A 12,130-nucleotide genomic window follows, 5' to 3' on the forward strand; every position below is an offset into this window, starting at 1 on the left:
GATAAACAGCCCGAGAATGGAGGGCTGGGGCCTTAGTCCCCTGGAGACTCCGGAGAAGGGCGGGCCTAGGTTCTCCGTCACGTGGTGCCAGACAGACTAATCGCGGGCATTGCTGCGCTACGCGGGGACGCCCCAGGCCACGTGACCACGCCAGTTACCCACGTGGGGGCACGGCGTGCTCCATTCTTTGTGCTCGGGTAGGAAGGCTCCCGGCGGCAACTTGAGCAGGTCAGATACCGGCTGCTGTTCTTTCGCCCATCAGAAGGGCTTTTCTGGACGTCTGACCGGCTGGCGTAAGCCGGGGCCCTTGATTAAGGCCCTCGATTGGCCGAGGGGAGATCTCGTAGGAGGGTCCATAGATCACTGTGGAAGGATCTCGTGTTGTGGGTGAGGGGCTAAGGAGCCTATGGCGCGTGGAGGCGGGGAAGGGATTCAGAGATAACGCGCCGCTCTCGGGAGGAGCCTTTCCCCAGCTTTAGCTGCCTTCACCATTTATTTGCATCGTTAGGCAAGGCGGTGAAAATACTGCTCGGCCGCGCGACCTGGTGCAGGAGGGCGTGCGTTTCAGTGATGCCGAAGCGTGGGAAAAAGGGAGCGGTGGCTGAAGACGGGGAAGAGCCCAAGATTGGTAAGAGAGTGAAATGACCCCCTCTCCCTGGAGGCTGTGATGGTGGTGCTTCTAATGTATCCGATAAACGTAAAGTACGGACCGACGCACCACATTTTTGCAGTTTGAAGAACGCGCGGCAACTGCAGGCTCTCCGTGGGCCTATAGTTAACCGCCGATGAAAGTTGGTTACCGCCAACTTTTATCACTACGTATTACTTATTTTGTAGAACCAGAGGCCAAGAAGCATAAGGCGGGAGCAGGAGCAAAGAAAAATGAAAAAGAGGCAGCAGGAGAGGGGTCAGTCCTATATGAGGACCCCCCAGATCAGAAGACCTCGCCCAGTGGCAAATCAGCCACCCTCAAGATCTGCTCCTGGAATGTGGATGGGCTCCGAGCCTGGATTAAGAAGAAAGGATTAGATGTGAGTGGAAATCAAGGAGGGGAAAGAGACAGTCTTTAGTATTGAATGATCTTGGGGTGTAAGTACCTTTTCCCATTTTATTACCCACCATGCAGGTTTATTTTTTTTATAGTTTTTGTGTGTGTGTGTGTGGGAGAGGTATAAGGAGGGGCTGCACCAAGTCATACCAACCATTTCCTGCCTATCCATTCCATTGCCTTAAACGTTTAATGTCTTCATCTCTTCCCCACCATATTGAAAAATATCTTACTGGACTTGCTCCATTTTTATCTCCAGCGTATTTTGTTTTTAAATAGTGCTTACACAATGCAATTCACAGATGCTATATTATATAATTGTACTATTGAGACATCTTATTGGCCAATATTACCTTAATAAATTTTAAAAACTAAATAAATAACTAATGCTTAAAAAAATCTTAGCTATCCACTCTCTATAGAAAAAAACACTATCTCCACAGGGTTGCATGTAAGCCTTCTTCCATTAGTTACCAGTTATCTAATTGATTATTGTACTACCAGTGGTCGGCAAACTCATTAGTCAACAGGGCCAAATATCAACAGTACTTCTTCAAAATAGACTCGTCCAGGCCAAAAACCGACTACTGTGAATGGGCCATGAAGTTTCAATCGCACTGTACGTCTGCACCTGCACGTGGTATTTTGTGCAAGAGCCACACTCAAGGGGCCAAAGAGCTACATGTGGCTCGAGAGCCGCAGTTTGCCGACCACGGTGCTAGACTGTTGATCTCCTTGATGCACAGGGACCCTACCTCCTGTTTATCTCTAGTACTTAGCAGATTCAATAAATACCCACTGTATTGATACCATCTTTTATACCTTTCATTTTACCCAGTGGGTAAAGGAAGAAGCCCCAGATATCCTGTGCTTGCAAGAGACCAAATGTTCAGAGAATAAACTACCAGCTGAACTTCAAGAGCTGCCTGGATTATCCCATCAGTACTGGTCTGCTCCTTCAGACAAGGAAGGGTACAGTGGTGTGGGCCTACTCTCTCGCCAGTGCCCACTCAAGGTCTCATATGGCATTGGTGAGAGCCTACTGATTCCTAATGCCTGCGCACTTTCAAACTAATTGCTAATACCCCACTCCAGCCCCGATTCTTGATTCCTTTATTTGCTACTTTCCCTTTGCTTATTTATACTTTCATTAAAAAAAAAAAAGTTTCCCCTTACGCTTTTCTGTACTGATACTGTTTCATTTCTCCAGGCGAGGAGGAACATGATCAGGAAGGCCGAGTGATTGTGGCTGAATATGACGCATTTGTGCTGGTAACAGCCTATGTACCTAACGCAGGCCGAGGTCTGGTGCGCCTGGAGTACCGACAGCGCTGGGATGAAGCCTTTCGCAAGTTCCTGAAGGACTTGGCTTCCCGCAAGCCCCTTGTGCTGTGTGGGGACCTCAATGTGGCTCATGAAGAGATTGACCTTCGCAATCCCAAGGGAAACAAAAAGAATGCTGGCTTCACCCCACAAGAGCGGCAAGGCTTTGGGGAATTGCTGCAGGCTGTGCCACTGGCTGATAGTTTCCGGCACCTCTACCCCAACACCGCTTATGCCTATACCTTTTGGACCTATATGATGAATGCTCGATCTAAAAACGTTGGTTGGCGCCTTGATTACTTTCTGGTGTCTCATTCTCTGTTACCTGCTTTGTGTGACAGCAAGATCCGTTCCAAGGCTTTGGGCAGTGACCACTGTCCCATCACCCTATACCTAGCACTGTGATACTTCCCCAAATCATTTTAAGCCTGGGAAATAAGCCCCTAAATTAGCTTTAAAACTTCTTTGCTTTCAAGAGAATTCTGCACCGTGTTACCCTTCAGCCAGGCTCCTAGTGACAGATGGGCTTCCTTTAAGCCCAAGGCTTTGTTTTTTGGTGTGGAGGGCTTTTTCTTCCTTTTTTTTTTACATTAAACAAGCTACTGATGACTTCCTTTGAACTGTCCATGTGAAAATAAAGAGCCATAGTTTCAGCCTTGCTGTCTTTGTATTCTACCTCTCTGTGGAGCTACAAATTCCCCTCCTCATTTTTGTCTTACATACAGATTAACAATTAGAAAAGGGCAGAGTCATGACCTTATTTATTTACAAGCACAGGATGAGTCCTTAACCTCCCCCAACACAGCAACCCTACCTAGCCCAGTGATATACTACTGCTGGGGATAAGGTTGGCAGGAGGGATTAAGGGTAACACAGGACTAGGGGAACATACCCCATATTAAATAGTTATATACCCATCAGTTCCTGAGGAAAGCAGATGGCCTGCAGTAGTCTTATCTACTCCTCCAAACTTAGGTGAGGGCCTGGTTCCTTCCTACTCCCCAGGGAAAAGGAAGGCAGCTGCTTGGCTCCTCTTAGAGAAGCCCAAGGGAGCCTTTTGTCTTGGCTCCCTTTGTAGTGTCACTGTCCCCACCAGGGAGGGGCCAGGCACAGTCTGTGGGTCATCCTGTGGCTCAGGAGAAGTTCTGGACAGGGTGGCTGACCTTCATACAGGCCCAATAGAGGGCCCGCCCTAAACACAGAACAGCCAACAGGATGGCAAATGCCCAGGCTGCATAGATGCCTCCATATCGCCGTGCTTGCTTCCATGTCCCAAACTGACAAAGAAAAAGAAAGAATGATGGGGTTACTGTGATCTCTCACCACCTTCTAGCAGCCCTAATAACAGTAACACAAGCTTCAATCCCTGTTCCCTATCCATGTGCAGCCACCTTCAGGGACCTGCTTAAGGGCCCAGTTCAGTTTCCTTCCCCTAGACAGGAATATACTCAAACAATCCCAAACATCTGTCAGTTTTTCTTAATGTCTTACAATTGCACCAGGTTTCCTAAATAGCAACGTCTAACTTAAGCCACTTCTCCACTGTCCTATTCTCTGCATAAAGAAGATGGCTGGCCCGGCCAGTGTGGCTCAATGGTTGAGCGCTGTCCTATGAACGAGAGGTCATGGTTCAATTCCTGGTCAGGGTACATGCCCGGGAGATTGTGGGCTCAATCCCTAGTGTGGGATGTGCAGGAGACAGCTGATTGATGATTTTCTCTTATTACTGATGTTTCTCTCCCTCTCTCTGAAATCAATAAAAATATATTTAAAAAAAAGAAGATGGCTGTTCTTTACTCCCATAGTAACGAGGACTATTATTCAGTCACCTCAACTTCAGCTCATCTATACATTAAAACACAAACACAACACCCTTGATTTCTTTCCCTTTTTTTTTAGGTTAGCCATTCCCAAATCTTAGCCTACAGCAGTGATGGCGAACCTATGACACGTGTGTCAGAGGTGACACGCGAACTCATTTTTTTTGGTTGATTTTTTTTGTTAAATGGCATTTAAATATATAAAATAAATATCAAAAATAGAAATCTTTGTTTTACTATGGTTGCAAAGATCAAAAAATTTCTGTATGTGACACGGCACCAGAGTTAAGTTAGGGTTTTCCAAAATGCTGACACGCCGAGCTCAAAAGGTTCGCCATCACTGGCCTACAGAGATGAGGCTGAAGAATAAAGGGTTAGATCAGTTACTCACAGCAAGGCCAGTGGCAGTGACTGCCAAGAGTAAACCAAGCAAGAAGCAGCAGACACATCTCTTTCGTGGATATCTGCGTCCAATTGATGATCTGTGGGGAGGCAAACAGAAACGGATGTTTGAAATGTTCCTGTAATTTTTACTCTACCCCTTACCCGATTACCAGCTCAAGGATGCCACTCATAATCACTTACACTTTCCTGCAGTGAGGACAACGGGCCAAGGTTCGGTCTGTGAACTCTGTCCACTATGGAGAAAAAAGGGAGAAACCAATTAATAGTATAAGGTCATCTATTTTGAGAGACCTAGGGCAGGGGAGGGTGGGAAATGGGTTCTCACGGAACAGGATTCATTATCCTAAGTCAGAAACACATTCATGATTCCTCCTGGAAGGTTTTCCCCCAGGACTTCCCAGGATCCCTCCTCACCAGAAAAGTATTCTTGCAATGTCCACAGATGACCCTGACACCCACGGGCTGAGGTTCCGGACTTAGAGGTCCTGGGTGCACAGGCCCCAGATTAATGATTCTTTTGCTGTACAAGAAAAAGAAGTGTTTGAAAAGTTTTTAATCCTAAGGACCCCTCCTTCATACCCCCCACTCCCTGCCTCACTATGATCCTCTACTTCTCTGTACACCTAACATACTCTGCTCCTCAATGCTATCCCAGAGAGTCCTTGAGGAAGAGCACTGCTTTCACTACAGGCCTCTAATTTCCCTTTTATCTCAGGATGACTGACCCAGTCCCCCAAACTCTCCATCTTCCTAAAGTACACCATTTCATCCCCATCTTTTTATTGCAGGATGAGAAAGATGGCTACAACATTTTAGAGTCACAACAGTCCTTAGCCTTTTCTCCTTCTAAATCAGTGGTTCTTAACCTTCTGGCCCTTTAAATACAGTTCCGCATGTTGTGACCCAACCATAAAATTATTTTCATTGCTACTTCCTAACTGTAATGTTGCTACTGTTATGAATCGTAATGTAAATATCTGATATGCAGGATGGTCTTAGGCGACCCCTGTGAAAGGGACGTTCAACCGCCAAAGGGGTCGCGACCCACAGGTTGAGAACCGCTGTTCTAAATAAACACCAGCCTCTCTCATCTTGACATTCCCTACAACCAACCACTCATCCCTTCTGGGCTTTCCAGGTTTCCCCACTGATGCCCTTCCCCACCTGATGCCTCTTACCAGTAGGGTCGAGGACAGGCAATTCGCTGGGAAGTCACTTTGCAGATAAGGAGACAGTTACAGGGGCACCGAACATATTTCTTCCCTGGGGGTGCATTCTTGATTGGCTAGAGAATAATAGGAATATCAGTAAGCAAACCTCTAACCCCAATTCCTTTCATTTCCTCCAAAAACACCTTCTGGGGAGAGATCAGACAGATAAAAGTCTTAGCCAGGACCAAGAAATGAAAGAAAGACATACAGCACGAGACTGGCAAATGAGTATCTGGGATAGGCATGAAGGTGAAGGATGGTAAGCATTCGCTTTGGTGAGTGGCTTCTGGGGAAAGGGCTGTATGAGAGTCCTGGAACTGAAAGCTGGGTTTTATGAAGAGCGCTGGCTGAAGGTCAGGGTCTCTAGACTCTAGAATCAAGGGATCAGAAAAAGGATCCAGGAAACAGGGTATATTTATATTGTATTATATATATATATATATATATGTATAACTCACGGTGGCTTCGTTGCAGACGCCACATTTGACTACATGCTGATGCATCTTGCCTTCCACGTTGATGAGAGACTGGCAGACTCGGCAGGTGATCATGGGGGCATTCCCACTGTCTGGGCTGGTCAGAGGTGAGTAGGGGGGTGGGTCATCCCCAGGCAACACGGCTGGGTGTCCCTCGGGGAACGGGGGAAATGCTGGGGAGGAAGGTAAAGACAAGGGCTGCCATCACTCGCAGACACCACCATTGATGCTCCACGGGGTCAGGGATCGCTTTCTGGTCCTCAATCCTTCTGACCACACTCGGCGGGCTCCTTACACACCGCCCTGCAATCAGCTTCCTCAGAAATCCCTTCCATTTTCCAAACCGGTGGCGATCGGGCAGGAAGAAAACCTCGCCCTGTCACAAGTGCAACAGCTCCGCACCTGACGCTGGGGCCCCGCCCTCCACCTGCGGCCCCGCCCCCTCCCGCCTGGCAGCGTACCCCCGGGAGCACGGCGGACCCACCCGGCTTACCCTGGGGTGGGACATGTTTACCGGCTCCGTAGGGTGGTGCTGAGGGGGTCAGGCCTCCCCCGGGCCAAGGAAATCCAACTAGCCTCAGGGGAAAAACCCTGTTAGTTCCAGATTATAAATAAATAGATCTTTTTGCAATGTTACTGCCACTTTTAGTTTTGAAGCAACTTATTTATTTCTGAGCCATCAACTGCTGTGGATTTGATTCAGTATCACCACTAAGCCAGTGATCTTTGTTTTTCTGTTTGGTGCTTTGATTTCCCTCTGGGATTTCAGTAAACAGTGTCTTTCTTACCATTTTGCCCGCCCTGGTCTGTCCCGCAGCACGTGATAGGCTCTCCCCGCCCCCGCCGGGTGATCATTCGTGGAAAGGAACCAATTCCTGGTCCTGTGGAGGCAGCTCTTCTCTACTATTGGGGAGCGTTGCAGAAACGTCAAAGGTCATATGACCTTCCGAAAGGCCGCTGGGCCTGCAAAAGCTGCACGTGATGAGAGGAGGAGCAAGCCATTGGCCGCGCGGCCCATCGCGCTACCTCCAGGCCGGCAGGTGGGGCGGGGCAGTCCGACTCACTGGTCACGTGTCAGGAAGCCGCGAGTCCTCTGTTACGCGCCCAGAGCGGGGCATGATCATTGCTCCTCATTGGTCCAAAGACACCATTAAAAAGTTTTCTCCCTCTTTGCGGTTATGATTGGCATCCCATTGGCTGGAGGCTTCCATTCCCTCGTCCTGTGATCCTTGGGCGCAAGTTTATTGGCCCGAATTTCGCTCCAGAACCCGGAGGCGTGGCTCGAGGAACTGGCAGTGGAAAAGTGCGGAGCTTGGGATGTCTGCGCAGCTAGAGGAGGGTCTGTAGACAATGAGCTCAAAGAAAACGTGTAAAAAGCCAGTGAAAGATATACCACGAGGAAGTGATTTAAAACGTTAGAAGTATAACCCCAGTCTTTCTTGGAGTCACTTCTGGAACCGGACGCAAGACTGGCTTCGCCTGGAAGCTGGTCTGCAGATTTCACCTTTCCCCTATCCCTAATTAAATTGTGAGAGTATCTTTTTTATGAGTCTGCATCTACCACTTAAAGGAGATCTCAAAGTTTTACTCAATTTTCTGATCCCTCAAGCCTAAACACGTCAGCATGGAAAGTTGTTTTTTTATTTTTTTTATTGAGTTAACCAATCAAGCCCAAGGATATTTTCGTTTGGCAGAAGAGACAGTTTTGAGACTTTCTAATGTGTCAACTTTGCCCCCAGGCACCAGACTGCAATGGAGGTTGCTATGACAAGTATTGGAAACGATCTTAAGTAACTCAGGCGTTTAAACATAGAGCCAATCCACCTACCTACTCTCCTGTTCTTCATATTCACCTGTGTATACTTAACTTGCACAGCAGATAAAACTTACAGGTGCTCTACTAAATGGGTACCCAGGCAAAGGTGAAATGTGTGGGTTTCCTCTTCCCTGCTTAGGGAAAGGGAACTTTTTTCCTTTGTTTCAACTTTATTGGATGTTTCAGGGTGGAGCAGGGGCAGTCAGTCAAGGTGAATAGCTTTGTTATGCAAGGAATAATTTAGGATTTCCTTGATTATGTAAGGGTAAAGTGGGTAGGCTGTTATTCTGGAATTCAAAAGTGAGTCACTTTAGTGAATCGTTGTTTTATGATGTTAAGTAACATCCTTTAGTTAAGTCAGTACAGGATACGAAGGGCCCATTGTCATAGGAGAAGGTAGAACCAGGAAATCAAATGGAGATGGTTCCAGCTCCTGCTCTTGGAAAATATCTGATTGCTACGAATAGGAATACTTTAGCTCAGGTCTATTAAATGCAGGGGTTCCTTGACTGAGAATAATGCTGGAATGGCCACTTTCCCCCTGAAGAGCCCCTCAGATGAGGGTTCTATCTTACCCCTTTCCAGAAATCAAAACAGAACCCTGAGAGTCTATCAGTAACCTCTAAACTCAACCTTTGATGATAGTGCCCTGCCAGGCCCCTTCCCTAACCTCCTGTGGCCTTCGTCGAAGCTTGAACCACACCTGGGTTCCCCACCTTACACCCCCAGCCCCAGGTCATAGCCCAAGTCGTGACTGCCTTATACAGGAGAGGCAACACGGAATTGAAAAAAAACAACTTTGAGGATGAAGACCAGTTTAGCTAGAAGCCTCTTCACTGAGCCTAATATTGAGGAAAATGCAGCCCTTTCCAGATGTTTAATAATAAAGGTATTGTTGTCCCAGCCATTATAGCTGCTATAGGTGCTGAAGACTTCACCTGGGTTTTGAGGTTTAGAGGCAGCGTTTTCAAGTCAGCTTCTACTTAGAAGTAAATATCCACCCAGCAGTTTTGTCCCACAGACACTTAAAGAACCATAGGACCTCTGGATACAAAAATAGGCAAGGGGTTATAGTTATAACTACATTATTCCCATTATTCTCTAGCCAATCAAGGGGACAGGCCAATCTGCCGCTTTTTCTGATGTTTATAGCACATAGTTGCTCAAGTGTTCACTCTGGGGTGGAGTAGGTTTATTATTTGCATCTTGGTCACACATATTACAAAACCTATCCTTTTGTGACTCTTCCACCCTCACCAAAGCCTTACTTAAAGTTCATTTAAATCTAGTATTATGTGTATCAAAATGTGGGAGAGATGGAGGATTAGATACAGTACTACAGTACCAAGGATCCTCTAGGAATGAGTGAGTAGAATGCCGCTTTTTTTTTTTTTTGTAGTAGTAGTAGTAGTAGTAGTAATAGTAGTGGTAGTTTGGGCTCCTGCGGGTGAAATATAGGGATGTGGCTAGAGAAGTAAATGGAGAAGTAAATATTAACAAATAGAAAGAATGTTCTCTCTGACAGGTATGTGAGGCACTGGAGGAAAAGTATAATGGAATAATCCCTGAATATGTCCTGTTATAGATCGCTTTTAATGCCAGACTAACCTTTTCATATAGGTGTGGGACAGGGTTAAGGGAAGGACAATGGCTGTCCAAGTGCTCTCATGATGAAACTGCTTTATAATAAAGAACATATTTATTTATGTAATACTAGAGGCCCGGTGCACGAAATTCATGCACTGGGTGTGTGTGGGGGGGAGTGTCCCTCAGCCCAGCCTGCCCCCTCTCACATACTGGGAGGCCTCAGGCATTGACCCCCATCACCTTCCAATCACAGGATTGGCCCCTTGCCCAGGCCTGACGCCTCTGACAGAGGTGTCAGGCCTGGGCAGGGGACCCTCATTTCCCCCCATCACTGGTTCTGCCCCCAGCCCAGGCCTGATGCTTCTGGCCCAGGCGTCAGGCCTGGGCAGGGGACCCCCAGACCCCTCCGATTGCTGGCTCTGCCTCTTGCCCAGGCCTGATGCCTCGGCCAGAGGCGTAGACCCCCATCACCCTCTGATCACCGGATCAGCCCCTTGCCCAGGCCTGACGCCTCCGCCAGAGGTGTCAGGCTTGGACAGTGGACCCCCATCTCCCCCCGATCACTGGGTCTGACCCCCGCCCAGGCCTGAGGCCTCTGGCCCAGGAATCATGCCTGGGCAGGGGACCCCCATCTCCCTCTGATCGCTTGCTCCACCCCCCGCCCAAGCCTGACGCCTCTGACCCAGGCATCAGGCCTGGGCAAGGGGACCATCATATCCCCCCATTCCCCTGCTCCGCCCCCCCAGCTCCCCGCAGTTGCAGGCTCCGCCCCTGTCCAGGCCTAACGCCTCTGGCTAGGCATCTGGCCCGGGCAGCGGGGACCTGTAGCTGCAGCGGCCCCGCGATCGTGAGCTCTGCTTTAGGCCCAGGCAAGGGACCCCTAGCTCCTGGGACTGCCAGCTTCGACCGTGCCCAGCTCCCATCACTGGCTCCACCCCTACTTCCTGCTATCACTGGCCAGGGCGGAAAAGGCACCTGATTCTCCGATCATGGCTCTTAGCCCCCCCCTGGGTTTCCGATTACTGTCAGTGGCAGGGGGGTTCTTCCTGCTTTCCCTTTTGCCTTCCTGCATTGTGCCTACATATGCAAATTACCCGCCATTTTGTTGGCAGTTAACTGTCAATCTTAGTTGGCAGTTAATTTGCATATAGCCCTGATTAGCCAATGAAAATGGTAGCGCCATATGCCAATTACCATTTTTCTCTTTTATTAGTGTAGATGATAAATTCCTCTGAAACTTGAGTTCCAAGTCTCCATTGGAAGGAGCCATTTCTTATTCTGCAAATGTACTCAACATCCACTCCCTACAGTTCTGGGCACAGTGCTTTAGAAGATATCTAAAATCAGTAAATTCTGTCTCACCCCAGTGACATAACAATCTGGTAGTGGTTAGAAGACACATGCCTAGAAGGCAAGGTAAGTTGTGAAAAGAGTCATAAAAGAGGTAGAAAACAAACCCTGTCAGTATGGAAGAGAGAAATGCCTCTTCTGGTCTTCAATTATCTAATCCTGTATAATGAACAACACCCAAACAAAGTGCTGTGTTTTTTCCCTCATGATTCTGCAAGTTGGCTGCATGGTTCTATTATTGGTCTCCCTGGGCTCATTCATGATCATGCAGTCAGAGTAACTGTAAAAACTGAATGGTCGAAGATGGCCTCATTCATATCTCTGGTAGTTATATGTGCTGGCTTGGTTGGGCTTCTTTATAACATGGTGGTACTTTGAAGGACGGTCCAAGAGGGTGAAAGGAGAAGAGAAAAGGCATCTTAAGTCCTTCATTCCTACCACATTCTAGTGGTCATATCAAGTCACAAGGCCTGCACAGATTCAAGGTGTAAGGAAATGAACTTCAAGTCCTGGTGAGAGGAGCCACAAAATATTTTGGTTGTTTTTCAACCTACTATAAATGGTAAAATTTCAGCAATCAATACATCTGCAAAATATTTGTTAAATATTTTCTCTTTGTGAAAGGCACTCCTTAAGAAACTGACACTCTGGGTATGGTGACATAATAATGTAAAAATTAACAGTATAAAATATAAGCACTCATAATCATTTATTACATGGAAAAATCAATACTAGAAATTCATGATACAACATGTGCTTCATAACAAATGAATTAAACAGTATAATATGAATTCAGGGAAAGAAATCATTTCTAGTCAGAATAGCCAGAGAAAACTTTAAAAATATAATGAAGGACCCTAGCCAGTTTGGCTCAGTGGATAAAGTGTCGGTCTGCGGACTTAAAGGTCCGGGTTTGATTCCTAGTCAAGGGCACATGACTGGGTTGTGGGCTCGATCCCCAGTAGGGGGCGCGCAGGAGGCAGCCAATCAATGATCCTCTGTCATCATTGATGTTTCCATCTCTCCCGTTCCCTTCCTCTCTGAAATCAGTAAAAAAAAAAAAAAAAAAAAAATAAATTTAAAAAAAATTTGAA

The 12,130-nt window shown here is 47.3% G+C and overlaps 2 protein-coding genes across 3 annotated transcripts; one reads left to right on the top strand and one right to left on the bottom strand.

The window, feature by feature from the left end:
• The first annotated feature begins 15 nt into the window (after positions 1-15).
• Positions 16-3,024, top strand: APEX1 (APEX nuclease (multifunctional DNA repair enzyme) 1). 2 transcript variants are annotated; one of them, XM_015559451.1, is made up of 5 exons: positions 16-293; positions 509-628; positions 838-1,031; positions 1,887-2,079; positions 2,259-3,024. In XM_015559451.1, the coding sequence occupies exons 2-5, from the start codon at positions 571-573 to the stop codon at positions 2,774-2,776; spliced, it is 963 nt and encodes a 320-aa protein (XP_015414937.1). In that variant the 5' UTR covers positions 16-293; positions 509-570; the 3' UTR covers positions 2,777-3,024. The 2 variants fall into 2 exon arrangements, with proteins under 2 accessions (XP_015414937.1, XP_006756819.1); XM_006756756.2 differs by having other exon boundaries at positions 16-228.
• Positions 3,025-3,448: 424 nt separating this feature from the next.
• TMEM55B (transmembrane protein 55B) lies at positions 3,449-10,956 on the bottom strand. The gene is made up of 8 exons (XM_006756778.1): positions 10,881-10,956; positions 6,777-6,854; positions 6,266-6,456; positions 5,775-5,881; positions 5,011-5,116; positions 4,777-4,829; positions 4,583-4,673; positions 3,449-3,648 (listed from the first exon to the last, which is right to left on the bottom strand). Exons 1-8 carry the CDS (start codon positions 10,954-10,956, stop codon positions 3,505-3,507), a joined length of 846 nt encoding a protein of 281 aa, XP_006756841.1. The 3' UTR covers positions 3,449-3,504.
• Between the last annotated feature and the right edge of the window lie 1,174 nt (positions 10,957-12,130).

Source organism: Myotis davidii, unplaced genomic scaffold (genome assembly GCF_000327345.1).
Source record: "Myotis davidii unplaced genomic scaffold, ASM32734v1 scaffold594, whole genome shotgun sequence".
In the NCBI taxonomy this organism is placed as follows: domain Eukaryota; kingdom Metazoa; phylum Chordata; class Mammalia; order Chiroptera; family Vespertilionidae; genus Myotis; species Myotis davidii.